Here is a 26,821-nt window from a genome sequence, read left to right as displayed (position 1 = left end):
CTAGTTGCCATTTTATCACTTTTTAGCAAGTCTTGTATCATTTGAAGTTTAAGCTTCCCTCTTTGTTACACTAGTCATTCTTTTTCTATCAATGATGTGTTCCTACTTGGTTTCACTCTGCCTGTCCGTGTTACATCTGAGCCCACCAGGAAGAACACATGCACCCTGTTGATTTTGATGACTATCTTTCCTTTTTTCCCCACTTTAAAATTATTTCAATCATTCCACTTGAATTTAAGTTTTAAAACGTTCATTCCTCTAATACTTTCTTTCCTTCCAGGGTCCCTGGTCATGAAATATTATCCAATTTTTATCTGAGTGTTTCAAAACTGAGCTTCCTAAATTTTAACATGCACACATGTAGAATTATGTTCAGGATTTCCCTCTCTGCTTACCAAGGGCTCTATTGGGCAAGGGTTGATTTCTGCTGGATCTTACTGTTTCTGTTTCTAGAATTGAACAGAATTATGTCATGTTTGCCTTGCTGCTTCCTCTACCTTCTGAGAAATTGTCAGATATTCAAATAAAATATCATCAGTCACTGTGTTTTAAGCAGAATAGGATGTCCAGCGTGTGTGAGAGAGCAGCTGTGGGCCTGTGGGTAAGTCAGACCCACCGGGTTTAGTTCAGGCTGTGCTAACCGTACTTCTTCTGACTTTGCACCTCTTTGCACCTTGAACTCCTATGAAGAAACCTAATGATTCACATGACATTCATTAACTAACGAGGGCCAGAATCTCTATCAACTAGAAAGCTAAGCAACTCACAGGGATTTCTCTGTGAGACAGCCAGAGTTCTTTTCCTTCTGCTAGCAGTCCACCCCTCCAACTGATACTACTGACTTTTATCCATTGTTTCCAAGCCGGCAGTTCACCAAATTTGCAGGAGTGGTAGAAATAAAGGGGGCTGTGTTGGGCATGGTACTCTGACAGGTACGGTTCCTCGGAAAGATATATTTCACTGGAATGGAGATAGGAAAATCCCTGGCAGCAACATCTCCTGGGGGCTGACATTCTTCATGTATTCCTTCAGTTTGAAGTGTAAGACAACAAGGCTATGTAGGCAGATGAAAATGCCACTTCTGTCCTACAGACCTGCAGTAGATGTAGGCTGTCAATCACTGTTAATCAGGCTATTACTATGTACGGAGACCTTAAATCAACCTTGATATTTAAAAAGAAGATTCTAACTAAGAATAAAGTGAGTGGAGCGAGCCACCATAGCTTCATGTGTTGGGACAACACAAGGCTCCATGGAGATCTCATTCCAGAATGAGTAAATAATTTTAAAAAAACAACATGGGATACATGAGAAGAGACAGTGAAATCCCCAAAATCAAAAAAAAAAATCATGATTTTGAAAATTATTAAGGTGCCAGAAAAAGAATTAAAAATTCCTGAGAATCTAAGTAGAATATAAGAAGGCAAAGTCTGAGGAAAAGAAGCAAAATAAGGCCCAGACAAAACTATCTGAAGGAACTATCCAAGAAGCAAAAGAAATGAGGGAGAAAAGCGGTAACAACTGAAATCGGCGTTGGAAGCAGTGATGAGCAGAAGGACAATTCAGAAAGCTGACTGACGGGGCAGACTAATTCGAAAAGCTGTGGCAGGATGCCTGGGGAAAAGCTGAAGAGTGGAAATCATTTTTTTAAAGTATGATTATTATGATGACAGAAGACAAGGTACAGTAGTAAGTATTCACTATACTTTAGAATCCTCTGATACTAGAACAATGGGAAAAATAGCAAAGAATGTATATATGATTGGAAAACTCAACTGAACAGAACACACCATGTCTATGGAGTTAAGAGCCCAAGTGCCATGTGACAAATATTTCATCAAATACTACAAAGGACATCTTTAACAGGAACAAAGCTCTCACAAATCTATAAAAAAAAACAGAAAAGCAAAAAACATGAACCATTTTTAAGAGAAGTACAAATGACCTAAATATATAAAAGTGTATTCAAACTCCCTGATCTCATTAAAGAAATAGCAATAGAAACAATAAATCATGGCATGTGATCATTAATTTTATTTGTTCACTTGACTGGGCCATGGGATGCCCAGATATTTGGTCAAATATCATTCTGCATGTGTTTCTGAGGGTGTTTTTGGATGAGATTAATATTTAAACTGGTAAATAAACTGAGTAAAGCAGATTGTGTTCCCTAAAATGGGTGGGCCTCACTCAATCAGTTGAAGGCCTAAATAAAACAAGAAACTGATCCTTCCCTGAGTAAGAGGATCAAAGACCATCCTACCTTATGGTCTTTGAACTGGGACACTGGCTTTTCTCTTGCCTTCAGATTCCAATGAAACTTTGCCTCCTCCTAGGTCTCAAGTCTGCTAATTTTTGGACTGGAATTATCCCACTGGTTTTCCTAGATCTCCAGCTTGCTGACTTTCTCTGCTGATCTTGGAAATTGCTAGCCTCCATAACCTCTTGAGCCAATTCCTTACAACAAATTTATATCTACCTACCTACCTACCTACCTACCTACCTACATCCTATTAGTCCTAGAGAAGCCTATTACATTGCATTTACCTATCAAAACCATAAAGCTCACAATCAGGACTAGCACTGGTGTTGGGAGACTTGTACTTTCAATGAATATCATTAAGACTAAATTTTCAACCTTTCTGGATGATAGTTTGGCAATATTTCTAAAAATTTCATTTTTGGGGGGGAGGAGGTAATTAGGTTTATTTTACTTATTTATTAATGAAGGTACTGGATGCTACATGGATGGATGCTAAGCATGCACTTAACCACTGAGCTATACCCTCTTTCAAATTTTATTTTTTTTATCTAGTAATTTCATTTCAAAGAATCTATGATGTGGAAACGTGACACAGCCTATGCACTGTAGACTTTTTAAATATAAAAAATGGGGACAGGGAAGAACTTAAATGTCCACCGCTGGGGAATAGTAAACACACTATGATAAATTCTATCTTGAGACAGATATTGTGATGCCATTAAAAAAATATTGAGGTAAACTAAATGGCATGGAAAATTCTAATGATATAACATTAAGTGAAATGAGATAAAATTGCATGATCTCAATTTTATTATGAAAACCAAAGTATATAAATCTAGACATAAACAGAAACATATAAACAAGCAGAAGTGTTTATATTTGAATGATGGGGATATATCTGTTTTTTATTTTTAAAATTATAGTTTCTGTTTTACATAACTTCTTAAAACAATGATTTAAGTTATAATAAGAAAGAAAAAATATTATTTTATTTTAAGAATAAAAAATAGCAGGAAGATTCTTTGCTCCTGATAAGCTACAAAAGTAGAAAATATAATCCTAAAATCAACTGCCAGAAAATCCTTTTGAGCCAGGGAGGGTTTTTCTAAGTCACACCAAGGATCCTGTTGGACAAACTGTTTATATATGTGGGCATTTCCTTTTCCATTAGAGACTTTTCCCAACAAACTTCCTCTATAAATAACCACTTTGTTTCCTGAACTAATACACACTTGACCGTTTGTGGTTGTATGAGTTTCCTTAGTTTTTCAAACGAGAGTTTTTGAGATATTGCAAAATATCTTGTAATGTAGAGCATCTGAAAATGAAGTGGACCAACTTTTTCATTTTATCCCTAAAATTCTTAAATAAGCAAGATGAAATGCAATTCACAAGCATCTCTCATTACAACTCCACTTCCTGCAGTTTTACAATTACCTCTATCCTAATGCTTTATTCAGCTTGATACTGCAAATGCCTAAGTTCTTAGCACTTCACATTAAGAAGTAATCATTATTCTTCCTGATTCTGGCTCTAGTTAATAAATTATTATGAACACAGACTGAGGTTCTTGTGACAATACGTTTTCACCATTTTGACCCTGAGTAAATCAATTTAAATGTTCTCTACATGTTAACCATGCTTTTATTAGACTTGGAAAATTTAATTAGCATACACAACACTTAAAATAATTTTCTGAAATAACCTGGTATCACACAAAGCTCATCTCATACATTAAAATGTAGATTTTCCTTAAAAATGGACAGGAGAAAGATGTGTTAATAGAGAAATAACAATTCAAGGGAGACAAAAGCTAATAGCCCTATTACAGTGCACCTCACCTCCAAGAAAAGTTAAAAAGAAAACAAGAAAAAAGCACTCTTCAAATTATTGGAAAAAATGAACAAATAATCAGAAAAATTAATAGAGGGAGATGAATAAGCAATTCACAAAAGGAAATGCTAAATAAATGTATGCAAAGATATATAAATGGGACAAGTACTTAGTATAATGTTTGATGCATAATAAATAAAGCTATTAAAGCATACCATATATACATACATGGATACATATGTATATATACACTAAATATATATGTATATATCTGTATATCTCATAATGGCAAATGCTGGAAAAAAACTTACAATGCCGAGAGTTGTCAACAATGTGGGACAACAGGCCCTGTCATATTTTGTGATTTGAGTATAAACAGGTGTATCCGTTTTGGGAAATGCTTTGATAATATCTTTTAAAGTGAAAAATTATATATGTATCTTTTGAAAGAGCCATTCCACTGCTCAAAATTCATCCTGTGGAAAACATTAACACAAGTATACAAAGATGCCTATACAGGGATATTTATAATAATAATGTTATGAAGAAACCCTGGAAATAGTCCAAAAGTCTACCAATAGAGGGTTGGTGAAATAAATATAATAGAAATTATAGTATGAAATGCGACTGATACACACTGACATAGAAAACTGCCCCGTAAATGAAAAGTAGATTGCAAAATAGTACATATCCTGTTTTTGTTGTGTGTGTATATGTGTATGACTGTGTGCATACACATGTATTAGAATACACAGAAAAAAGGTAGAAGAATAAGTGCCAAATATCTTTAATGTGAAGTTATAGCTGAGATTAAATATTATTATAATATTGTTATTCTACTAAGTACTGAGGCTTGGAAAAACCTACTATTGATATTACTGAAGTCATCATAAATAAATATATTTATATGACACTACTCTCTGAGGATAATATTAGTATAAACCTAGTTGTTTCTGGAAATAGAAAAATACAGTTCCTCATCTTTCAACATAAATGAAAACTAATGTTCTATTATTTTTCACAACTTGTAAAAATACCAAAAAGGACTCCACAGAACTGAATGGCTACTTAATCTTTCACTTCAGATTGTATTTATATTTAGATAAACTATAAAAATACCAGTTATGGACTGAATGCTTGTGTCTCCCCTCCCCTCAAATTTGTATGTGGAAACTCTAACCCCCAATGGGATGTATCTGGAGGTGGCACCTTTGGGAAGAAACTACTGTTAGATTAGGTCATAAGGGTGATTAATGATGGGATTAACGACCCTATAAAAATAGGAAGAAACACAGGGTCTCTCTCTGCACACACCAAGGAAGGCCACGTGAGGACAAGACCACCTAGAGGGCCCTCACCAAAAGCCTGACCCTGCTGTCACTCCGATCTCGACTTCTCGCCTCCACAACTGTGAGAAATAAATGTTTATTGTTAAAGTCACAGAAGAGTCAATGGTATTCTGTTCTATCAGCCTGAAATGAAATAGTATCATAGAAGAATGCAAGGTTTAGTGGCAGTTTTCTCATTTATGACAACAAATAACACAAAGCAAAACAAACCAAACTCCTAACTTAGGTTAATAAAAGCTTCTGAGTTTCACAAATATTAAAGAGTGTATGGTTTGCAATCCTAATGTCGATGATACAAAAGAAAAGGACAAAAATAGTTTAAATAATAGTTTCAGAATAACTGGAGGGAGTAAAATGGTAAGCGGCCCTTCAGGAATTCATATGGTCAATAACGTTTAGTCAGGCTTGTCAGGCTTGCCTGATAGATTGCATGTAATTATTCCTTCATATGAGACACACATTCACAGACCCATACACAGGGCTGTCGTGAACTGACCCCTCCTCTGTGCCAGGCACTGAGCATGCATTTTCTCTACATGCACTGTCTCACTCTACCCACGTCACACCCCTATGACACAGGTTTTATTATACCTGTTCCACAGATGGGGAACTGCAAGTTCTCAGAGAATAACTCGGGCTGGGTCACAGAACTAGAATATGGCAGAGCTGGTATTTGACTTCTAGTCTGTCTACCTATAAAGCCTCTGCTCTTTTCGCTGTATTCCAATCAACAAAAATTTCACAGCCACCTCTTAGGCTATCAGTTGTACAATAAATTTGATAAAGTACACTTTTTTAGGTCCCTGTATTTCTGTATGTGGGTGTTGTAAATATTAAGCACATATACTAAGAGCTGGATGCCTACATACTAGAAATAAGAGTCAGAGTTGCATCTGGCCGTGGGTGCTTATTTATAAATGTCTGGCTCAATAAGTAAATATTCTTACAACACTATTTGGTGATGCTACATCTTTAAATAGAAGGATATCAGAGGTGAAGTTTGAATGACTGTTAAATAATGTCTAATTTTTACTCAAATACAAGACATGGTAGAACTGGTTTATTGGACACCCTATACAGTGCTCAATGAATGCTATTTATGGAGAGAAAGAGGAAGGGAGGTAATATATCTATGAATTTCTCTAGTAATTATGACAAGTAAAATGATCCTGAGGCTCCTTTAACTTAGAATATTAAACTGATCACAGGAAATTCTCATCTTTGTCCTCTAAACTCTTCTTACTTGAGTATTATGCTTGTGTGTCTGAAGTAATACACCACATCATAGGGACACAGCTATAGAATTAAAAAAAAAAAAAACCCATAATCATCATTCAAATTACACTGAATAATGGCAAATATATGCTAGACACATTTTAAAGCTCTTATATGCCTTCCCTTCACTATCCACAGCTATGAGCAGTTTACAAAGAACTTAGTCATGCTGTTTGATATTAGCCAAACCAGGTCAGTATAGTGAGATCACTTGTGGAGAACAGAATTTCCTATTTGTGGATATGTCATAAAGAAGTGACGAGGATTTGCAGTCCTGCATGCAAACGAATTTGAAAACCTAGCAAAACGGATAAATTCCTAGTTAAATACAGACTACCAAAATTGTTCCCATTTGATTTAGGAAGCTTAAAAAGATCAATTTCTATAGAAAACTAGAAAAAGTTGTTAAGAGACAACTCCAAAAAAGTAATAGGCCCAGATGATTTCACAGAGGAAATCTACCAAATCTTCTGACATCAGATAGTCTCATGTGCTTCCTAAGTCCTTTAATAAAATAAGTAAAACATTGTTGCCTAAAAAAATAAAGGCAGTCCAAAGGGAAAAAAATATAGACCAGTATCACTCATGAATGGTGATACAGTAATACTAAATGAAAAGTAAATAAAGAGAATCAAAGTCCACATAAGAAATAATACAGTGACCAACAGCGTTTTCTTCCAGGAATGGTACGTATGCTCTATTTAATAATATGTATCATATTAATGTATTGAGATACATGAATAAAGTTATATGCTTGTCTCCAAAGATGGAGAAAGCCAGTAAATGTGAACCAAATTTGAACAAGGTTTGTCATTTAGTTAATAGCATTTTATCAAAGTTAATTTCCTGACTTTGATTATTGTACTATGGTTATGTAAGTTTGTATGTATGTGCCCTTGGGTGAAGGGTATATGTAAACCCTGACAATTTTTCAAAATTTATGTTTAAAATCCTTTCAAAAATAAAATGTAAAAGAAGAGGGAGATTGACAGAGGACAGAACAACTTTAGAGGAGGGCTACTAAGACAGTGAAAAGATGCAAGGGCATGCTATGTGTGGAAATATTTGAACAAATCAGAAATGTTTAACTTGGAAAAAAAGAACAGTGACAAACTGTAGGATTATTAAATTGAATTATTATTTTTTTCCTGTATGAACCCAGCAATAAGATTCTGAGTCAGAATCTAAAAGACTTCTACTCTATGTGAAAAATCCTGGGAGGAAATACATGCATTCTCATGGAGGAGTTCAAATATAAAGTGAATGAACATTCATCAGTGGTGCTGTAAAAATTACTCAAGGATTAGACGGAGGCTGGATTCAATGCTTTATAAAGTTCCCCTCTCGCTTAGGTTCCACCTTCTGTGTGAAGAAGAGGATCAACAGACTTAAGAGAAGCCATGAGGGGTGTAATTCAATGCAGAAGCTGGAATTTTTCTCAGAGACACAGCAGTGGTCAGAAAAGCTGAGGTTGGTCCTAGAAGAGCTAAAGCTAACCTCAGCTAAGGGAATGAGGTAAGAGTAGGAGAAGGGGTCATATAATCAGTAGCTATAAAAGGTCAAATAAGCTGAGTATGTTTAGAATAAGAAGTTCAAGAAGCTGACAAGTCTTTGGACAGGGGTTTGAATCATGATATGCTTTGAGGACAGGCCTGGAAGTTTATTAAGGCAAGTGAGGTATTTTCAAACCTTCCACTCCATGATTCTATGACCTTGTGGGGAAGTATAGTCTCAATATCTCTTTACTTTGGAGCTCTGAATAAGCAGAAAATGCTAGTTGAAAGCTGCTATTTCTAGTCACATATTTGTGTGTGTGTGTGTGTGTGCTGTGCACACACTCATGTGCAGTCATGTACCACCTACTTGAGATAATCCATGAAGAGAAACTGACATCTCTCTCCCATAGGTTTATGTTAATTTTCTCTATTTTCTCTAATCCTTAGACAATAGGAAAACAAGCTCCCTATATTTATTAATATCTTTTCATGAGTTTCTTTTTAAGTAATTCAATGAAAATGAAGACTCTCATCATATCATACTTCCAATACGGTGCCATTACTTCTACTTAGTTTTAATTAGAATACACATATTTGTCCTCGATATTAACAGCACTTCTAATATAGCTAGAAAAATTAGACTGTTTTCAGAAGACTGAGTCATTTATAAAAGGGTTAGTTCACTTCAGGAGCAGGATAATCAGAATGGGTTATAATTAGGATTTGTTAACATCTAAAGTAAAACATAATGCTGAAATACTACAAAACTAAAATACTGAAAAACTAAAAACATTGTAATCAATTTTAAAATTAAGTTATGCACTTTTTTCATTATGAGGAAACAAATTCTTAGCTTAAATAGAAAAGAATTCACTTAGGCCTTAGCACGTAATAGTTAATCAATAAGTAATTTGCTGATTTTCTTTAAGTTTGAATTCATATGAAATAGCAAGAAAGAAAAAAGCAAGTGTTTTAGAAGTACAAAACAACCTATCATCATTGGTATGTGATTTTTACTATTACTGACATTTATTAATGGGTCTGGATCTTACAGCTCAGAGGTAGGAATATTGAGTTAAGTCAGTCTTCATTGTCCCATGCTCCGTATGGCACGACTCTCTGACACTCATTCTCAATCAGTCTATCCTTCCATAGTCACATAACTGTAGCCCCATATTAAAGCACATTATCTGTTTAGGGACAATTCTCAGGGCTATTTTCCCTTTGCTTCCACGCTGGCTCTTGACTCTGCTAAATTCTCTTTCCTCTGCACTTGGCATAATAAGACTAGGGATTCTCCTTCAGCTTGCTTCCTTTTCCTGAAACAGCTGAGAAGCCAATCCAAGAAAAATAGGTGATTATTACATTCAATGTAAATCACTCAATAGAGACTACCTCTCAGTACTCTAAATAGAGTTACTTCTGGTAACCAATGAAATCAATCAAGGACAGATTTCACTGTTTACTTTAGCTTACCTTTAGTTAAGCACTGTTCAGTTATAAGATAAACAAGAAAGCTGGAAGAATTTCTAGCACAAATTTGAAAAAGTGACGAAAATGTTTTTAAAAATTTAAAGGTATAAGAAGCCTTCTTTTGTTAACTTTGAGTATCATAATTTCTCATAGACTCATAGGATAATCTGGCTCAGTGACAAAGTAGCAGTAACAAGTCTATGTTGGGTGTTCTGCTTCATAGACAAAAGTACATTTTTAATTTGACAGGCTCTTTAAGACCTTTCTTCAAATCATGCTGTGTGATTTAAATCTAAATTCAAAAATCCATTAGTCTTGGTAAAAAGCATTTGATATTTTATACATGTGTAAGAAAATTTTTTTCTCATGAGATATGACATGCCTCATGCAGTATTTAAAATGCTGAGACATTAGTATTATTTGATGACTTCCAGGTAATTCAGATATTTTGCTAATCATATTATTGTGTATAATTTTATGCTATTGCATAGAGAAAGTGTGAAAGTTTTCTCTGAACCCACATTTGTGTAAACTTATTTTAGTTGTTAAGACTTTTCTTTTTTCCAGTTCACATATTTCCATTAAGAGGTAAGTAAAGCTGTGCATTCTTCATTTATTAACTTTTACCATAAATTCTGTAATTAATCACTGACCTCCAGGCTGAATTCCAATTTACAAGCTAACTTAACCAAATATTCATAACATAGTATGATTGGTACAATCATAGGATTTATAAAGGGTTCTGAGTCTACCAAGGCTATATATACAGGAGGTAGTGTTTTAATCGGAAAATAGATACTTTAAAGAGTTGATATTTAAATTGATGTTTAGAGGGGGAAAAATAGGTATTTTGGGGGAGACAAAAGGGAAGAAAAGCATTGGAAAAATAGAAAAACATAGAAGATACATTCAAACTTACAGGCATAAGAGACCATGGGAAATCTCAAGTGATTCAATTACAAATGGTAAATGGAGAGGATGGTGGGAAGGATGCTAAAAGAAGCTGATTCAACAGTTTAGTGTCAAATTATGGATAACCTCACAATTTATGGCCTGAAAGGTAATGAAAAGCAACTCCTGGGTTTTAAGCCTCAGCCTGATATGATCATCTCTGCATTTCAAAATTTAGTGGCTGGACTGTAAAAGGAAGAAACCAGAAATAAGAACACAAGTTAAGAGGCAACTCAATAGGCCAGACAAGGATAACACAGCTGAACTGAAGAAATGGTGGTGAAATAAGAGATGAAGATGAAAATGATAAAGTGGGTAAGGAAGACATTTAGGAGTTAGACTAGGAAATAATTAGTGATCAACAGGATATAAAGTGTAAGGGAAAAAAAGTAGAAAAGCTTTCAAGTTAACAGCCTGGGTACCTGGGGGGATGGTGGGCTTCTCACAAGGAATGTAAGTCAAAACACACATTTAAAAGATTAATTTTAAACCCGCTAAATATGACAGCTGCATATCATTCCAGTAAAAATGTTTACTGAACTCCTGAATAAATAATAGCAGTCCCTAAATAAACTCAACTTACAGAGATCTTCTCCAAAAAACACACTCTAATAAAACTGTCAAAAATCAAGAACAAAGAAAGAATCTTACATGCAGCAAGAGAAAAAATACTTGTAACTTACAAGACAAGCTCCATAATGCCATCAGTGGATTTCTCAGTAGGAATCTTACAGTCCAGAAAAGAGTGGGATGATATATTCAAAGTGCTGAAAGAAAAACCTACCAATACTCTACCTGGCAAAGCTGTCCTTTAGAAATTAAGGAGAAATAAAGACTTTTCCAGACAACAACTGAAGAAATTCATCACCACTAGACCTGCCTTACAAGCAAGAAAAGCTGAAAGGTGTTCTTTAAGCTGAAATGGAAGGATACTAATGAGTCACAGGAAAACATGAAAATATACAACACACTGGAAAAGCTAAGTATATGGTCAAATTCAGAATATTCTAATACAGTAATTACACAGTGTTGACCACTTTACACTATTAAAAACGTTAAAGGACATAAGAATTAAAAATAATTATAATGACATCAATTTGTTAATGAATACACAATATAAAAAGTAAATTGTGACCTCAAAAACAAAACGCAAGGAGTGAAAGAGTAGTCTTTGTATGCAAACGAAGGTAAGTTATTATCAGCATAAAATAGACTGTTTAATCAATAAGATATTTTACATAAACCTCATGACACCCACAAAGCAAAAACCTATAGTAGATATACAAAAGATAAAGAGGAGGGAATCAAAGTTTATCACTATGGAAAATCATCAATTCAAAGAGGAAGATAGGATAAGAGAGAAAACAAAAGAACCATAAAATAGCCAAAAAATAATAAGATGTATTAGCAAGTCCTTATCCATAACTACTCTCAATGGAAATGGATTAAATTCTCCAATGGAATGGCTGGATGGATTAAAAAAAAAAAACCAACTATACACGCCACTTACAAGAGACTCACTTCAGCTTTATGGACCCATATGGGCTCAGAGAAGGAATGGAAAAAGACGATCCATCAAGTGAAAACCAAAAGTGAGCAGGGGTAGCTATACTTATACCCAACAAATAGACTTTAAATCAAAAGGTGTAGCAAGAGATAAAGGAGACCACTATATAAAGATAAAGGGTAAATTCATCAAGATGATATAATAATCACAAATATATATGCACCCAACATCAAAGCACTCGAATATATTAAACAAATATTAACCAATCTGAAGGGAGAAACAGACAAGAATATAATAGTAGGGGACTTCAACAGCCCACTTTCAGCAATAGATGTGCCATCCAGTCAGATAACCAATAAGGAAATGTTGGACTTGAACTATTCTCTTGACCAAGTGGGCCTAACAGACAACGGAACATGCCATCCAACAGCAACACAATACAAGTGTTCTCAAGTACATACAGAACATTCTCTAGGATATATCATAAATATTGGGCTACAAACAAGTCTTAACAAATTTAAAAAGACTAAAATCATACCAAGTATCTTTCCCAACCACAACAGTATGAAAGTAGAAACCAATTACAGGAAGAAAACTGAAAAATTCACAAATATGTGGAAATTAAACAATATACTCCTGAGCAACCAATGGATCAAAGAAGGAATCAAAAGGAAAATAAAAAAAGTCTTGAAACAAACAAAAATGGAACACAATATACCAAAACTAGTAGGATGCAGCAAAAGCAGTTCTAAGATGAAGTTTATAGTTATAAAAGCCAACATTAAGAACAAAGAAAGATCTCAAGTAAAGAAGCTAACTTCACACCTCAAGGAACTAGAAGAACAAACTAAGCCCAAAGTTAGCAGAAGGTAGGAAATAATAAAGATCACAGACTGTTGCGGGAATGTAAATTGTTACAACTACTACAGAAAATAGTATGGAGGTTCCTCAAAAAATTAAAAATATAATTATCATATGACTCAGCAATCCCACCTCTGGGTATATACACAAAGGAAATGAAATCAGGATCTTGAAGAGATATTTGCACCTCCATGTTCACAGCAGCATTATTCACAATAGCCAAGATATGGAAACAACCTACGCATCTGTGCGTGGGTGAATGGATAAAGCAGATGTGAGACATATATTGCCATATATACAATACAATACAATATTATTAAGCCACAAGAAAGAAGGAAATCTTGCTATGTTAAATGACATGGATAAACCTCAAGGGCATTATGTTAAATAAAGTAATTCTGACAAAGAAAGATAGATATTGTATAATCTCACTTGCATGAGGAATCTAAAAAGCTGAACTCATTGAAACATATTAGAACAGTGGTTGCATGACCTGAGGATGGGGGAAACGGCGAGATGTTGGTTAAGAGGTACAAACTTCTAGTTATAAGGTAAATGAGTTCTGGGGATCCAGTGTGCAGCATGGTGACTATCATTAACAATACTGTATTATACACTTGCAAGCTGCTAAGAGAAGAAATCTTAAATGCTTTTACACCCTGCCCCGAAACATGTAAAATGTAATTATGTGAGGTGACTAAGGTGTTAACTAACCCTATTGTGGTAATTAGTTCACAACAGATGTATGTATCAAATCATCACACTGTATACCTTAAACTTACTCAATTATGTATGTGAATTATATTTCAATAAAGCTGGGGAATTTTAAAAAATAAATAAAATAAATGCAGAGTACTTGGCACACAGAAAAGGAAAGGAAACAAACAGAATAAATTAAAAGAGAAAGAAAAATCAGATTAAAACTCAAAAGTAAAAGTAAATTTAAAAAACAAGTGTAGAAATTGATGAAACTGAAATGAACTGGAAATAAATGCACAATAGAGAATATCAAGAAGTCAAAAGTTGAATTTGAGAAAGAACAATAATATTCATAAACCCCCCAGCAAGACTGATCAAGAGAAGATACACATTGTCAGTATCAAGAATGAAAAAGATTCATCACTACAGATCTTACAGACATTGAAAAATTTGAATAGTTAAATGAAATGGGAGCATTCCTAGAAAAAAAGACAAAGAAAGAACTGCAGATAAAAAATATGAATACTTCTATATGTTTAAAAGAGAATGGAGCTATAATTAAGTCTTCCTGCAAAGAAAACCTGAGGCCTAGGTGGCTTCATGTGTGACATCTTCAAAAATAATAAAGAAGAAATAACACTCAACTTGCAAACTTTGTTAGCTAATAGGAAAAGAGACATCATTTCCCATTTTTATGAAATTATCAAAATCTTGGTTCTAAATTTTGACAAAAATATTGTAAAAATAATAGCTTGCGAATATTAATGCATTAGAGATCTATTTATTTATTCTTATATTGAGATTAAAGCAATATTAAAAATACAGATTTTTTTTTAAAAACTGGAATAAATTCACATAAATATTCTATGTGAACAAAGGAGAAAAGTAACCTATACTTACTTACAAAGATTAGTCAGTTTTGGTCTAATAATTCTATAATATTAAAACCAGCTAAAGGTTAATATATTTTATATTTCATTTATTATAACTGATCTGGTAACAAAGAACTTTTTGCGAAAGCCTCAGAGGGCTTTTTATTTTATGAGTCAGTTGATTTGGACATTCTTATATAATAGTTTATTTCTCTCTCTGAAAATCCTTTTAGAAGCATCAAGAGAGTTTCTTCTAATTAGCATCACTTTCATCGGGTCCCACTTATGAAAGCTGGGTGTGCATACATGTGATGCTAAAAACTGCCGCCTGTCCTGCCAGGGAGCTCATGAAAGGGATGGCTGCTGGCCACCAGGACCTGTCTCATGGTTACTTTGTACTTGACAAAGAATGATGAAGAACTTTCTGAAATTAATCCTGGCAGCCCAAGAATTAAATTAATGCCAAGAGCAGTAAAATGTCGTCATATAATTTTGAAAAGACACAATCGGTCTTTTCTAGAAGATTTTTAGAATTTTATATGGACAAAATGTAATACTACATTTTAATACTGTTGTTGTACTACTACAAATTAATCAGGTTGAGGGAATCTTATTGATCTCAATAAAAAGACAAAACTAGTATATATGATATCTCAGTGGGGGTGTGTGTGTATCATATGGCTAGCCTCCTCTGGTTGAATGGGGAATGGGATATGAGTCTGGCTGCCCATGTCTGAAATACATCTGCACACATCAATAACAAGTATTTATTAAGAACATAATGGATGATCATAACTGATCAGTGGCAATTGATATTAAAATAACTTCTGCTTATGTAGTACTTTTACTTTCAAAGATTTTCACATCTATTAACTCATTTTTTTCTTCACAATAACCTGTAAAATATTTGATAATTGTAGATATCATCCTCGTAAGATTGTGAATAGACTACTCTTTCTTATTTAGCATTGTTATTTTTTCCTCTAAATCCTCAAGCTTAATTATTATAAAAAGTCTTGTTTTGTTTTGGTGGAGTCAATAAAAGGGGCTGAATGGTCCTCAAAGCTTTGAGATACCAGATTCAGGATTAAGCCATGTCTATATGTGTGTGTACAAAAATCTGTTAGATTTCAAGACTAGTGCACTTTAATAACAATCCATTAAAAGGACCTAGTTGACCTTGTCTCCTTCCCATGCACTTTTGCTGACACTCTCCATTCATTCTGATACAGTCTCCTGGTATTTAGGAATCTTATGAACGATGGTGCAGCCTGCTATGCTCCCCACCCCACCAAAGATCAGACTCTTCAGATAACATGCCACACTCCAAACTTTTCACAGATTTTACTCATTAACATTTTCACAGCTCCTTGATTTCACTAGGTATTTGTTTGTCTTAATCTAACAAGTTAAACTATGGGAAGGTATAAATTGCTCTGAATTGTTTGATATATGAACTCAACTGAGAAAACTGCATCTATCAACGGAACTGGGGAGGCAGTAGTTTCTCACTTAAAGAGAGAATAAGTGGAAGTAGAGATTTAGATGGTGTGGCAGGAAGGCACAAGTCTTCGTGGTACTCCTTCAGTCAGACCTCTTAGTCAACTGCTTCCACCATCTACCAGTCAAGCTGCCTGGGAACACAATGGCTAAGGAGGCAGTGTGCTCTGCCTGAATGTACTTACAGGTCGCCGTGGATGAGTCCGTAGATCTGTGGCATGCTCTGATGATAGATTCCTCTCAAAATAACTATGAGGAGAATCACCACAAAAACTGGAAGTCCCCAACTCAGAAGGAAAAACAGCAGATAGCGCCTTTCTGTGTGTTCATCATTCATCACCAGCACATACCAGAAATTCACAGACTAAGGAAAGAAACAGAACATGAAATGAACAGGCTCTGGTCTAATGGCACAGGACACACACTCACCTGGCTTAGACATATTACTGACCAAAGGGCCAGGATCTACTCAATAACTATAGTTTTGATTTGATTTTTTTTAAGTTAGTTCACACATTCATTCTTTCATATACCCAAGAAATTCAGGACACCTCAAAAGTCCGGAAACATTGGGAAATACTGAGTTTATTTATTGTACTTTTTATTTTTCTTAATTTGTTTTGATTTACTCAGTCATAATCATCTGATTGTTCTGTCAATGTGTCTTTGAAGAAATACGCACTGGTATTCAAACCTACTTCCCACGTGGACAACTTCATGATGATGATGAGGTAAAAAGCCCTATGTTCCAGACTTTTAAACAACTTTGACTTATTCAGGGCTTATCACATGGTAAGTCCAGACACCGTTTCAGGGAATGGGGATACAGATATGACAGCAGCCCCAGTCTCAATCTCCAGTGGGAGATATAGACAAGTAAACAGAAGCTGACTGCACAGAGAAAAATGTACTGAGATCAGGTAGGTGTTGTGGCCATTTTTCTCTCTCAATTTATACTCTCCCTTTTCATTGATTCACTTGACAAATATTTATTAAATGCTTACTGAATCTCAAAGGCCAGTCTAGGCACTGGGGATATAGCAATAACAGAGATGGTAGAGGTATTTACTTTCTTGACTTTTAGTTTCCGAACAAATGGGAAAGAAATCATTAAGAAAAATACTTACATTTATATCATACTTTATATCTATTATTTCTTATCCTATTAAGATAAAAATATAAAAGGGACAAGTGTATAGACAGTGAGTGGGATGAAGGGACGTATCAGAAGGAACTTTAGGCCTGGAAATGTTATTATTGGCCCCAAATCACACCTATTGTGTATATAAGCCAAATCTAGAACTTACATATTCTGCCTTCTAGTGTTCCTTTCTCATAAAAGCACTGATGTTTAATTACCATTTATTACAGAAACATTAAATGTCATATCATACGTATTTCACACAGTGATACTTATTTACTAGATAAATCTCCTTTCTCAATTTTGAGTACAATGAATTATATATGTATATTTTTATACGGCACTGGGATAACTTTGGGCAAGTGACAACAATCCCAGAGCCCGTTTCTAAATGCGTACAACAAAGTTATTATAAACATTACAGAAAACATTTACATATAAGGTGCTAAGCACGTAACTACCACTGGAAAATGTTACCACCTCCCTTAGATCTCTTAACAGGATGTCAGACAGTGTGAAAGACAAAAGATAAAAAGTTTAGACCAAAAGTAAGTAGTGATACAACAGAAACTCTTCTATGGGAAAAACAGCACACCTAATATTTGTGGGAAGGTTTTCAGATACTGTTTACTGAGGCTTCCAAGTAAGATTCTATCTGGACCAAATTTGCCTTGAGGAATTAGTACTGATTGGCCTAAACCAAGAAAGAATAAAAATGTTGGGTTACTTGGAGATTTTTGTCTCTGAATTTTATTTTCTGTCAGCACTCCATATCTTTATGTACATCTCCTTATATCTGTAATTATGAAGCATGTTTTGAGTTGTTGCTTATGTAAATTTGTTCTAACTTCTTTTTTACAAATTATTAGATCCAAGAAGACTTTTTTTCCTCCTTCCTACCATTAGTATAGAGACATGACCCAAATAGGTGGGGCTGTATCAAGTGTCTGATGCTGGGGTGATCAATACTGCCTTTTTAGAGAATGAAAATCCATGCAAAGTAAGGATGATTAACTATTTACCAGAATAAAAGTACTGATTATTTATTTGAAACAGATGTTTGTGTGTATCCACATAACATGGTAACTCAGTGGAAGAACCAAGAAGGAGAATACAGGTTGGTAAATGACTTTTAAGTTGATTCGTCATGATAAAGATCTGGGCATTTCCAAAATGTCGACTTGTACACAGACGGACTTTAGTTCCGTCAGTTAGAGTCACTGAGCCTTTCAGCAGCTGTCTGACCTTTACCACAGGCTCAGATAAGACTGAGACAAATGTAACTGCCTGTTAGATTTATACACGCAATGCTTCTGCTCCAAAGAGTTCAAGGTACAATATACTCAGTCAAACAAAATGAGCTCCAAATGCCATATGTTTTTGTCAATTAAAAAAACAAAACAAAACAAAACTCTTTTCTTCTCAAGAGAATCCAATCACTGAGGTATACTCTGAGGACAGTATTTACCATTATATGACTTTTATTTTTTTTGCTATAGAATGAAACATTATGTAATGAAACAACATTTAATTATTTTAGCAATACTATATGCCCCAAACCTAAGATTTGTTTTGACTGATTCACTTCAAGTGTTACTTGAATTTTAAAATATTTTAATGTGTATGTTATTCTGCACAGTAGATACATTTGGGGATATATGCCTAAGTCATCAGCTCACTCTCTTTGAACTCTGGCTCCCTACTCCCACTCCCCCAACCCCTGCCAACATATCACAGTGACTCAGGACTCCGCACCTCTGCCCATAGCTGTTGATCTGGAGGAGAAGCCTGACTGACCCAGGCCGGACCAACCATTTACCATGAAATTCCCTGCAATTTTGTGATAGTCGAAGCTGGTCAAATGACAAAAGATAAACATATAAACTTTAATGGCGAAGGCAGCCAAAAGTACAGTGAAGAGAGAAAGTGTGTTTGAAGACTAAGCCGTCCATTCTTGCTCACAGTCCCTTGACTTATGGCACTTGGGTTCAATGAGTTATTCTATATGCTTGTTTGAATATTATCCTTTTATAATTTGAATTGCTTAAATGAACTTCACCTAGTTTTTCTTCACTGTTCTAAAAAAAAGCTGAGACATACACTGTTATTTGGAAGCACTTGGGATAAAATCTCCAGTTTTTGCCATTCTTCTGCAGTAAGAAGGCAGTGGAGCATGTGACTATATTCCTTTCCCTGTAATCATGGCTCCTCTTTTGTAATTGAAGGCAAGAGTATTAAGAGATCATTGTTTGCATAATTACTTTTATGTTGACAGATATCTAGCAAATGTGATCTGCGTGTCTCAGTTATCTGTGTATTTGTCCAATATTAGAACCAAAAGAATTATGAAAATTCAGTACAAGTTTAAGGGTGTCACTCTCACCAATATGCTTCATACCAACTGACCACGGCTTACCACATTTAACAGATTTTCCGCTAAAGACTAAATGTGAACTGAAATCTCAGTATCTAGGTCCCTAGTTTCATTTCTATCTCTAAGCTTTAAAAATAAGAACCATCTTATGGACCATCTCAAGACATCTTATTTAGAAATAAGAAAGGTGAGACAGTGAGAGAAAAACAGCTTTTCCATATTTGGGTTAGTGATAGAACTTGGAACAGAACACAAGTCCAAAGCATCACATGAAGACTATAGTTAAGACTTATTTCCATAGAAATTCACGCAGATACTGACAATATTATTATTTGCACAAGGACTTATTTCTTGTCCTCGTTTTCCCCTACTCATTTTATGTGCCAGTGGAGATGCATATTCCTGGTTCGAGTACGGATATAAGTCGTTCTCTCTCCCTCTTCACTTCTTGCTCACACTAAATGAAAAATTTTAAAGGTTAATCAGAAAAAAATGGCTGAAACATACCTGGGAGCTGTGTTAGATTAATTTTTGTATACACATTGTAGTACCCAGCAAAATGCTCTGCATGCAACCTCTACTGAGAAATATCAAACAAATGAAAATGTACATAATTTCAGTATTTAACACTTTTTGTTGAATGTAACAACTATTTCATAATTTGCTTTAGTTATTGAGTTTATTCACTCACATACTACCTTGCAAGAAAGAATTTTAGAACTGATTGGATTGAACTCCTAATGAAGGGGGTCAAAGTTAACCAGTGGAAACTTAAAAACGTTAAATGCAACAGCTTAAGTGAGGAAGAATGGAACAAATACTTACTAATTGGGTAATAAATGTAGACTCCACATTAAACTATACCTCATTTAATCAAGAAAGCTGCTTTTCTAAGTTTTATTATGCGTATGTTTTTGTTTTGTTTTCTCTTTTACACAGAAGGACACTGGGGATGGGAGAAGTACATTTCCCATAATCAGGAACCGAGGCTGTTAGAATTTAAATTGATTCTGATTAAGATGCAAACTAACCAACTGAAATACCCAGATATACCTATTCAAATATATGGGAATAAACTACAAGATTGTGTGTCTGTAAGCATATTTACTTACATTCCTATATGGACATGTCTATTTATCTTTACAGGAACATTTTTAGTGACTACCATTACTACTTTTTAAGTGTCCGCGCAGGAAAACTGAAGATATACTTTACTTGTTGGATTATCACAGGTCATAAATGCAATGCTTTCATATGCTCCATGAGCACATATTTATTACTTTGCTCATATAATATATACTAATGTAATACATATTATTATATTTATAAAATATAAAAGATAAATGCATTTTCTTAAGTTCAAATAGGCTGCTTAAGTCCCATAAATTTTCAAAGTATGTGAATAAGATCAGTATCTAGCCTGTTGTTTAATATTTGGCTATTAGTTGTGTCACCAGAGGCCCTGGACTGAAATATAGCATCAAGTTTAGTCAGAGATCACGGATGCTATTAATTCTGTCATTACCATACGTTCTTAGTCATTCACTTCAGCAGAGGGTCTAAGAAATGTTACCACTCGCCCTTGCTCCTGTTAGTCTCCCTCTTAGCAATCTTTGCAGGGCTTTTTGAGGAATAGAGAATTCAGCATTTCCTGAGTATGTCATTTTTATCTTGGTAATTACCAGCCTGTTGTCCTCAATACCTTTGATGTCCCCCCAAATCAAATCAATGACGAAGGAAAAACACAGCTAATATTAGCATTTCCCTTCCTGTTGCTATGCTCTGGCACCAAGTAGCCTTTCTACCAAAGAATAAATCAGAGGTACATTTGCTTCTTCGGAGCCTAATTTTACAGAGAAATTAAGGCACAAGAGGAGAATGTTCAAGTACCATTGTGAAATGATTCCTAATTTTATTCCCATTTTAAAAATACATTCCTCAAGTAAGCTTTAGTTTCAAAATTAAACATTATATTTTTGAGTAAGCTATGTCCTTTGGCATGAAATGAACAGACTCCAAGGACAACTCAAGTTTGGATGTTGATCATAATTGAAGCAGATTGTTAGATAATTTAATGTGGTGACAGGAAATGATCATAAAACTGGGCCAAATGAATATACAGGTAAAATGAAGTTTCTATTTACCTATATTATATACTGATATCTCAAATAATTTACTTGTGACTTATTTCCTTCACAGATTAACTCATGGTCTGGCAATCCACCTGGTAGCATGTTTCACATAGACGTTAACAGCAAAGACATTAGTTCTAGGAATTTATTCTATGTATATTCTATAAGTAAACAAATGTTCAGAGTGCAAGGATGTTCCAGGGAACGTTGTTTACAATAGGAAAAATACCTAGAAATATGCAGCATTTCATTAATAGGAGACTAGAAAAATAAATTATGGAATAGCTATATTATAGAATGGAAAAAAAGCAGTTGTATGGGGTAAGTTTATATATATAAACAAAATATATATTTACACTATATATAAATATATATGCATTCACGAACATATACTCATGACGTGCACATACGTGCTTTTTCATCTATTTGTAAATATTTATATATTTGTGGACTATATCTGGAAGCATACACAGGAAACCATTAACAGTTTACCTTTGGGAGTAGGGTAGACAGTAGAGCAGAGGGTGGAGAGTATATAAAATAGAGAGAAACGGATGTACTTTCCATTTTACATTTCTCTACAGTGTATGACTATGTTTTGTACCATTAGTATATGCCATTTCTAAAATGAAAGCAAATCAAAACAGAAAAAGAGAGAAAAACAGAACAATAACAACTAGGAAAATAGAGTAAAGCATTACAAGAGTTTAAGTTCTCAGTGTCAATTTTTCTTGCAGTGGACATAACCCTGCTGTTTGAAGGAAGTGGGAAGTTGCTTCAGTAATTTCACAGAGGGATCCTACGTGAAGCACAAACAGAAGGGTAACTCAATTTCCTTGGCCAAGAAGGGACTTCATGAATTTTATACTTCTAAAAAAATAAGCAAAATAATTTGTTACACTGTTTCCATCATGCACAATATGACTTCCCTGTCAAAGAAAGGGGAAGCCTAAAGAAACAGTCAAGGCACTAGCTCTGGAGGTCGCTCTGAGCCACTTTACTGAGTACTTCAGTAAAGAGTTCAGAGGTTATCAGCTTGCTAAGGCTTTGCAGCTCGTTAGTGCCTGACTCACACTTTTAGCCCACTCTTTCCACTATATCTAGCTAATTCTCTTTTGTAAAAAAAAAAAAAAAAAAAAAGATGTAAATCATATTGGAAAAAAGCATTTAACATGTTTCAAAATCTATGAATTATTAGTCTACATATTTACTTAGATAAAAATAAGGCTAAATATATATGGAGTGTGCAGTCTGTACCAGGATCCATTCCAAGCTCTTTCCATGTGTTAATTCATTTTGTCTTTCCACAGTCCTCAGAGAGGTACCATTATCACAAATCTGATCATTCAGGTAAGAAAATCCAGACTTGGAGAAGTTACATAGCATCTTTACCAACAAAACTGTTCTTTACCTCCTCTAAAATAGAATCCAATTTCACTATAATGTATTAAAAGTCTGACATAAAAGTAAAATAACTTTTCAAGATAAATTCATTTAAATACATTTATTCTAAGATTGAATATATAATGCAGACCAAAATAAATGATAATTCTGACATGCTTATTAGCCCAATGATTAAAAGCCAGTGATCAACTTTTTGTCATTATAAGCTATGCACACACATACACATATCAAATTCTTTCCTATACTGCTAAACATTTTTAAGTAGAATTATTAAAATGTTAATATTCTCTCAATTTTTTTCAACTTTGTTCAACTTTTTTCAACTTTGTTCAAGACTGGATTAATAGTGGTCTAACCTTCTACATAATGTTTTAAAAATGAATTTCAGTTTTTAAAAAAAGACTTTAGCAGACTGTATTTTATAAATGGGAAAACACAGGTTAGTAAAGTGACAGCCTCTGACCACAAAGTAACTCATTAGAGGTAACCTACCTAGAATCAGAAGTTATTGAGTTTTTCCTTTGTGGTCACACCACAAACCATGAAAAATGTGTGGTTTACCATCTGAAACATATTAAACTTCACTGGTACTTTAAATAGTTTGCCTAAACCATTAGCCATAGAGAAATCTAATTAGTTTACTAAATATGCATCAGCCACAATCATATTTATTCCAGACTTGAAGAAGAGATATAGAATACACCAGTCTCTATTAAGTTGGGTGAAATTTTATATGCCATCCTGCTAACACCCTCCATCTAAATCCGTCTAAAACATGTTGGAAAGTTGGTCTTTTCCCTGTTTGAATATACTGCAGTGACTGGATGCTCTCTACTTTTAGAAACAGCTTCATCAACTTTGACATTTTTATTGGCTCTAAAAATCTTAATGCGAATCAAAATTTGCTTCCCTAATTTTTGACCCATTTGTTCTGGTTCTTCCAAATATAATCCATTCTTTCTCTCCTATAGCAGCCCTCCCAGTATTTGCAGGCAGTTATCACATCTTCCTAAGTTCTTTCCAGGTTAGTTACCTCTAGCTGCCTCCAAGTTTCCTATAGGACTGTTTCCCAACTTCTCATTGGCTGGTTAATGTTCCTGCTAACAGTGGTTACAGGGCCCCAAGGCTGTCTGAATACTGTAGATAACAATGTAAACATGGCTCCCTCAGCTGCCTCCATAGTGTTATTAATCTAAGCCAGGTCTGTGTTGTTTTTGTAGTTACTATAGTTGCTATGTTTTAAGCAATCTGTTAACACATTTGATTGCCATTGAGTTTGAGTTAAATGAACATTTCACGTTGTTTACAGTAACCTCCGTCAGATAATGTCTCTTTCACTCTCATTTTCAATCTGTCACAGTGCAATTTCTCTATATTCGCTCTACTTATACTCCTAACATGGGCAGCTTGCTGTTTTAGCTATCTTTTCAGCTCTGCATCGTCTGCATACCTGATAAGACAGCTTCCTATGTCTTCATCTAGGTCATTCATCAAAAACTGAATAGGTCAGGGACATGGACAAAGACCTTCAGCAAACTGCTATGAACCTCAGTTCAGGCAGATAAATGACATCATACACAGGGTGCACATAAAAATCTCAGCTTAGACAGACTGCTAAAGAGAATTAGAGAATATAGCAAATGCTATCTTAATTTCAGCAAATATTTGTTTTATGTCATATGGTTTAGATTTATTTTCTAATTGTTGGGGGGTTGGAGAACACCATAAACTTTCCATAAATAGAGCTGCTATAAAAAAGAATTTTGTGAGGTAGGATTATCCCCATATGCAGATTTAGAAACAAACCTAGGAGAGAGTCAATAACTTGATTAAAAAGGTTACAAAGATAATGACAGAGCCAGAATTCAAACTCAGATGTAGGCCTCCAATTGTTCCAACTATTTCTGTCAACTAAATAGTTCCGTTCTCTGCTCCTATCATACCTGGGAAAATATCCTTTCCTTGAATCTGTATGGTATTTTCTCATAATAGTATCACCTCACTTTCCTCAAATATTGCTAGATGGTGGAAATCCCACATAATTCTTATTCAACAAGAACAAAGAATATGCAATAGTCTGAATGCACCTGTTTACGTAAAACAATTGACACACACACTCAGAAACACATATGAAAGTGTTGCTATCACGTGAAAGACTAAACAATATCATTATGTAGAAATCGTTTTCAAAGGCAGTATTTTAGTTGCGCTATTTAACTAGTGACATTAATACTTATGAAGTGGATCCAGCTCTCACATTAGCCTCTTTATCAAGCAGATCAGCACTGGACTACAGAGAGAATTTGGAATTTTAGTCAGAAAAAGAGAGTTCAGATCTCTCCCCAACACTTACTAGTTCCTTAGGAAAGTATGTTAGGACTCTCTGGGTCTCACTCTGTATTCTCTCCCAAAGCAATGGTCCCATTTTCCAACTCTAAGTCAGTAATTTTCTAATGTATTTCTATATTATGGCCCTCTGTTCTGAGATTTAGTTCTGAGTATCCCACTTATCTCAAAGTCCCCATTGGAAGGAGATCACAAAAGAACTTCACACTCAGCATGTCTTTTTTGTAATTTTTTGGGGGCAGGGGAGGTAATTAGGTTTACTTATTCATTTATTTTTGGAGGAGGTACTGAGGATTGAACCCAGGACCTTGTATATGCTAAGCATACGCTCTACCACTTGAGCTATACCCCACCCCCAAGCTCCAGTCACCATTATTTCAGTCCAAAGCTCCACTATGTACCCATCCACTCATGCCTGAAACCTGGGTAACACCCTTGGTTCCACCTTCTGCATTCTTTATAACCCATCTCTACAGCCTATAGTTCTACTTAAAAAAAAAAACACCAATTTTGAGAAGCTGTTCACTCCCTTTGCCTCTTCTGTTACCTCCTTGGTTCACATCACCATGAATTCTTTTCCCTGAATACAACTACTAAGCTACTTAATTGGCTCCCATGTCAACTCTTTTCTGAGCTCAATTCACCACAAACAGGAAGTTCTTTCTAAAATCTAAATCTTATGTCACTCTCTGGCTTGAAAATAATTCTATGACTTCCTCAAAAAAAACACAAAACTATACTTCAGTTAAAAAAAAAGTTAAAATTTCTTACTGTGCCTAAAAAGCCCACATCACAAGCCTCACTTCCTACTACTCCCTTATTTCCAATTCCACTAGATTTCTTCTCATTTCCTCAAGTTCACCATGCCTTCTAATGTTGTACAGTTGTATAAGGATTTTCTTGCATTGATCTCCTGGGAATGTAGTGATAAATGTATGGAATTAACTCCATTTCAGAATAAAGAAGATCAGATACCAAGTCCACTCCATCCAGATGCACTGGAGAGTTGAAGGGGGCAGGGGAGAAAACGAGGTACCAACCTGGATGAACATCCAGCTAAACTGGCAAAGATACAGGTAATGTGTGACAGCAGCCACAGCCGAACAGCTCTCCTCTGTGAGTTGGGGACTTGCATATGCAGATGCCAGGAACACAATCTGTAAGAAACACATACTTTTATTTTCAAATCATGTTAACTTCAATCAAAAATATTAAGAAAATAAACTATTTTCTTATAATTTATTAAATCATAGATACTGAATCTATGATTCAATGATTCAAAGGGAAAATAAGTTGGTTTATTGCCCAAACTGAGATGACTAAGTCATTCTAAAAATGGCAATTC

General features: G+C 34.8%; 1 protein-coding gene across 2 annotated transcripts in view; it reads right to left on the bottom strand.

Moving 5' to 3' along the window:
• ADGRV1 (adhesion G protein-coupled receptor V1) overlaps nt 1–26,821 on the bottom strand; it is a 471,359-nt gene that overhangs the window by 133,322 nt on the left and 311,216 nt on the right. For both annotated transcript variants that reach the window (XM_064482395.1, XM_064482396.1), the window contains 2 exons: nt 26,517–26,633; nt 16,265–16,443 (listed from right to left, as the gene is read on the bottom strand). In XM_064482395.1, coding sequence (XP_064338465.1) covers nt 16,265–16,443; nt 26,517–26,633 — 296 coding nt within the window. The remainder of the gene's footprint in view (nt 1–16,264; nt 16,444–26,516; nt 26,634–26,821) is intronic.

The sequence above is a fragment of the Camelus dromedarius genome, chromosome 3, assembly GCF_036321535.1.
Source record: "Camelus dromedarius isolate mCamDro1 chromosome 3, mCamDro1.pat, whole genome shotgun sequence".
Taxonomy (NCBI): domain Eukaryota; kingdom Metazoa; phylum Chordata; class Mammalia; order Artiodactyla; family Camelidae; genus Camelus; species Camelus dromedarius.
This window is presented reverse-complemented; position numbering and strand designations above follow the sequence as displayed.